The sequence below is a fragment of the Nelumbo nucifera genome, chromosome 2, assembly GCF_055504915.1.
Source record: "Nelumbo nucifera cultivar China Antique chromosome 2, China Antique-T2T, whole genome shotgun sequence".
Taxonomy (NCBI): Eukaryota; Viridiplantae; Streptophyta; class Magnoliopsida; order Proteales; family Nelumbonaceae; genus Nelumbo; species Nelumbo nucifera.
Window position 1 is genome coordinate 102,907,777 of NC_142650.1, and position 5,050 is coordinate 102,912,826.

At 38.6% G+C, this 5,050-nt stretch overlaps 1 protein-coding gene across 1 annotated transcript; it reads right to left on the reverse strand.

The window, feature by feature from the left end:
* Positions 1–3,359: 3,359 nt before the first annotated feature.
* LOC104587478 (uncharacterized) lies at positions 3,360–4,845 on the reverse strand. Its single transcript, XM_010245106.3, has one exon. The coding sequence runs from the start codon at positions 4,700–4,702 to the stop codon at positions 3,752–3,754; it is 951 nt and encodes a 316-aa protein (XP_010243408.1). The 5' UTR covers positions 4,703–4,845; the 3' UTR covers positions 3,360–3,751.
* Between the last annotated feature and the right edge of the window lie 205 nt (positions 4,846–5,050).

Below are 5,050 nucleotides of genomic sequence, written 5' to 3' on the forward strand. Positions count from 1 at the left end.
AATGAAATTGCACTGCAAACAAAATGGAACAAATGCTAATGTCATAACTAGGGGTGCAAATGGATCGGATCATAATTAGATCCAAATTCAAATCTGATCTTATTTTGTCAGATTCGGATATCACTCTATTGAATTTTGGATCAGATTGGATTTTTAATTTGTAAATTTTTATATTATTTTTTTATAAAAAAACAAAATATATATATGATGAAAATAGTTAGAAAAAATACTTGTTTTTTGTTTTTCTTTATATAAACTATTATATTTCCTTTTAATATAATTTATTAATTTTTTCAGAAATTAAATTAGATCAGATTCAGATATTCAATATCCTTAATGGATTTGGATTCAAATCAACATTTATGAGACCCAATTGGATCTTTAATCTTTATATCTGATCAAATTTAAAATTTGTATTACCAGGTCGAATTAGGATACACCCTGATTTGAATCCGATCCAATCCATTTACAACCCTAGTCATAACATGAAAACATGCAAATCAAACAGTGCAATTGATATCTGATGATATATAATGGTTTTGATAAAATGGAAATTACCTAAAAACAGAATTAAACAACACAATTGATTGTCCCACATCTAAATTTTACTTCTAAAACAGTTTCATTATTATTGCAAGACAGTATATAATTACCCAACAGAGAAAATACCTTTTGATACACTTCATGGCATTAGCAGTATTTCAGGGCAAAGGAAACACACCATTTTTGTGTTTGTGAGGTGCCGTCTCAATCCAAAAACAGTATTTTTCTGAGCTAAGCATGGTATTACAAATTACAATTCTTCTGTTATGCGTTAATTCTGTTTTTCTTTTTCCGTTCCAATTCATACATCCAACTTGAGCTTTTCAATCTGAATATAAATACTTTTTACACAAATGCTAATACAAAATCAAATTTGACTTGGTGGGTTAGAAAAGTTAGATATTTTAGTAATCCTTACTCCTTAAGATTTCTCATTTTAATTTGGATAGGTTTACTTAATTAGGGGGGTAAATTGTTGAAGCCTCCTCTAAAGTTTCTGGCTGTTGTTGAAACCTCTTCTAAAGTTTGGTAATTGCAATCACCTTTCCTGAATTTTCTGACATGCTTGCAAGTAGGCCCCTTCTGGTAGAATTTTTTAAAAATGCATAAATTGTCCAAAATACCCATGCAGTTACTTTTATGTTTATTTTCTAAATTTTCTCTTCATATGAATCACTACCCCAAACCCATTCAATCACTTTTCTGAAATTGATTTATTTTCTAAATTTGCCCTTCATATCAATCACTCAAAGGTTAAGCTGCAACTTCAAATTCTCTTTGTTTTTGTTGTTCATAAAGTTTGTATTATTATTTTTTCCATAAAAATCAGCCCCAATAATAATTATATGGGTATTTTGGATATTTTCATGCCCTTTTTAGAAGATTCTACCAAAGTACTTGATTAAAAAATTTAGAAAAGGTGATCGCAATTACTAAACTTTAAAGGAGATTTCAGCAATTTACCCTAATTAGGCCAAAAGAGGATTTCCTCGTTTAATTTTAGGTTTTGAGGTGGAGCAAATTAAGCTTGATCTCAACCGGGTTCGGGTAAGCTGAAAAGAACTCAACATAATGGATGGCTTTGCGGGTCGGATCCAAACAAAGGAAAGTGATTTATATTGATCTTGTATGAGAAGGTGCACGAATTGTGAAAATATCTAGCTAATCAAATGATCCGATGGGCTTCTTTTGTTTTGATATACATTCGGGTTATCAGGAGAAAAGCAACTTATCAAAATGATGAGACTGCTTGGTGTTTGAGTCTGTGGATGTTTACATGGGGCCGATCTATTTAAGGCCCTGTTTGGCTGTGACGCTGGAATCATGTAGTGTCACTTTTTTTTTTTATTCTGAGAACCATAAATGGACTTTTCTGAATCGACAAATGGGTGCCTTTTCCTAATGACCCATGGTTCTCTTGCTTTCAGTTCATTTGACACAGTAAAGCCTTTCGGAATTGAAAGGAAAAAGAAAGTGAATTGATGGAGAAACATCCTGAGTGTTGAGATTCACGTATGACCAGTTAAAGAGAATCGCACGTTGGAAAGGAATGAGATGGGTTTTGTTAAATAAAACAGAAATAGAAGAGAAACCCTCTAATGTTTCATATGTTTTTAGGATAAATATTAACTTTTATTAATAAGTGTCCCTAGATAAAAAACATTGGAAATCAGGAAGAAAAATGTTATATACCTTAATGAATCCAATCAAATAGGATTATGGTTTGAAGAATTTTAATCGCTATGATACTGATGTGACATATAAGTGGGCACACAGTGTAATAATACCAAACACACCCCTAGATTAACTATTTAGATAGAGGATCAATTCATTTCTTTTGTTAACTTTATACCCCGTAGTCAATGTTGTAGCTATAACAGAAGAATTGAGACCCACCACTTGAATGAGTATCGGAAAAGAGTTTTATAGAGCAAAGATTCTTAGAGCTCTTAATGTTAAACTTAGTATTAATTAAGAAATGTATGGATCACACTTCTTCGTCTATGTAACTTCATTCATTTTTTGAGAGATAAGGCTGGTTTGAATCCCATGAGATGAATACAAAGACGGTTGGTTGTCAATTTGACTCTCATAATTGATAAAGATAAATGTGTTATCACCTAAAACATGTAATTGAAGGCAAGATGAGAAAATCACTTGACAAATCCAACCACCTCCACTTTTATTGTTTGCAGTGAATTCAACTTCTGAAAGCTATCCCTCAGAAAGAATTAATGGTCCTTTGGCCTTAGGATTGCAATTTGGGCAGGCTGGGATTGAGCATTTCTTACATTTTGGAGAGGCCCAAGCCCTGGATGCAGTAGAAACTGTTCAAATCAGGCAACCCATTTGCACCCCTATTAGTTGAATAGTTTTCCTCCCTTATGCTGTGTTTGGTTTGATAGAAAGTAAAAGAAAAACAGAAAATTGAGGGAAATTTCTAGAGAACTTTCCCTCCAAAAACAGGCTTAAGGCCCTTAAAAGAAGGGTATTGTCCAATCATCAAGTATTTGGCTACCTGAAGATTTTCTTTCTATGTTGTTCCCACACATAATTTCCAAGTTTGCTTAGAATTTCTTATTTGATTTCAACCCAGCAGTCAAGAGGCCAAAGCCATCTTATGTAAACAATAATGCACCAAAATCCCTTGTGCCCATTGAGCTGGGTCCACATATACTCCTTATCCATAGAGCTGGGTCCCCTGGGGCCACAGCCTAAGTCGTATGGACTACCCACTTAACCAACTCTCTTCCTTTCAAAGTCAAGCTCCAGACTGCCATCCGGCCATCAAGCAAGATGAGAGAGATCACAAAAGCTAAAGCCCAAATTAAGTAGACATCTTTACAACTTGGTGGTTTAAATAAATACAATTCATATGACGCTTGGACATTTTTTTATGTACACCCAAACACAAGGAGCTCACCCTCTCAGATAAGAGATTAGCCCCAGAAGGACCAGACAACCAAAAAATAAGGGTAAAACAAAACAAACAATTTGAATTTTCAAACCATCTTCACCTCCTACTTCCGTCCGTGTACTTCTCTTATTTGATCTCTGTTCCCACTCCCCCATAACCCCGGTATTCCCAGGGGCTCACTCAAATAAATAAAAATGAAGAAAACAAACACATACCCAATCACTGGACCCTAATCTGTGATCAACTGATCATCACTCCCACTCTCTGTCCCCCTCTCAAAGCTCTCTTTCTTTACCTTTCCATGTCCGTGGAGGTTGTTAATCCCTTGTTTATGTGAATAAAACTCTTGGAGTTGGACCCATCTGGGTTGCTCTTCTGCTGCGACTCCAGGTCGTCATCATCATCATCTTCTTCTTCTTCCATCTTCCCGAGTGAAAAATACTCCACCTTCTCGCCGTAAATCTTAACCAAAGCTAGATAAAAGAAAACACCAAAAGCGGCAGCCGCGGCCAAGAACCAGCTGAACTGGAGGTTAACCAGCGCCTTGGCTCGGTGTTGGGCGTGATCGCCCTGGCACCTCACAACGAAGTGCCCATCTTCATCGTTCATGAAACATCCTTTTGGTATCAAGGCCGGGGTCCAGAGCACAAACCCCATGACAATAAACCAGACACCTTGGAAGAAAATACTGAGGGACCGAACGAAGCTCACCAGTAAGCTCTTTTGGAGGTTAATTCCCATGAGGGTGGTGATGAGAGACACGAGAACCACAATCTGCAGAAGCAGGTGGTATTGGCCTTCCATACCCATGTGGTCGGCGGAGTGGAGGTGGAAGAGGAGAAGCTGCTGGGCGAAGGCGAGTGCTGCCAGCAATTGGGTGATGCCGTAGTGGGCTTTCGGTCGAATCCGATCGAAGAGGATCGCGAAGGCTGCGTACATGAGGAAGCACAGAGATATGGAAGCGTGCTCGAAGTTGTGGAGGTGGTTGGAGGGGATGCTTCCATCTGGGTCGAACGGTTGGTGCCTGTCCGGGCCGATGAAGAGTTCCATGGCTATGGAGGCGCAGCTCCCTCCCATGATTAAGTAGAGCTCTAAATACCTCATTCTCGAGGTGGGGAACCAGGGGCTGGATGAGTAGTTGTTGGGGTGGAGAGCATGGAGCTTGATGTGGTTGAAGAGGTGCCACAATCCAATGACAAGGAAGCCAAAGCCCGGTGCTACATGTCCGACCAAAGTGCCCATGTGTTCCTTCTGCCTCTTTTTGCTTTCGTCTCTTCTGGCTTCCTGTCTGTGTCCTTGGAGGGAGAGAGAGAGAGAGAGAGAAGGGCTGAGGTGGGTTGCCTAGGAATTTGAAGTAATGAGGTTGAGAGACAAGGAAAGGGAAGGGGGAAGGAGAGGGGGTTTTAAAGGGACGAGGTTGGGGGGCAGAGTCTTCTTGGGTGGTGTCTAGAGGCTTCTACTGGAGGGGTTTGAAGTTTGAAGTTTTGAAGTGAAATCAAGTGGTGGCTTGAAGAACAAGGATGATATTACCTCATTCCCACGGTTGACCAATGACCTCTAGAATTCACCCTTCTGTAGTTTGGACATACA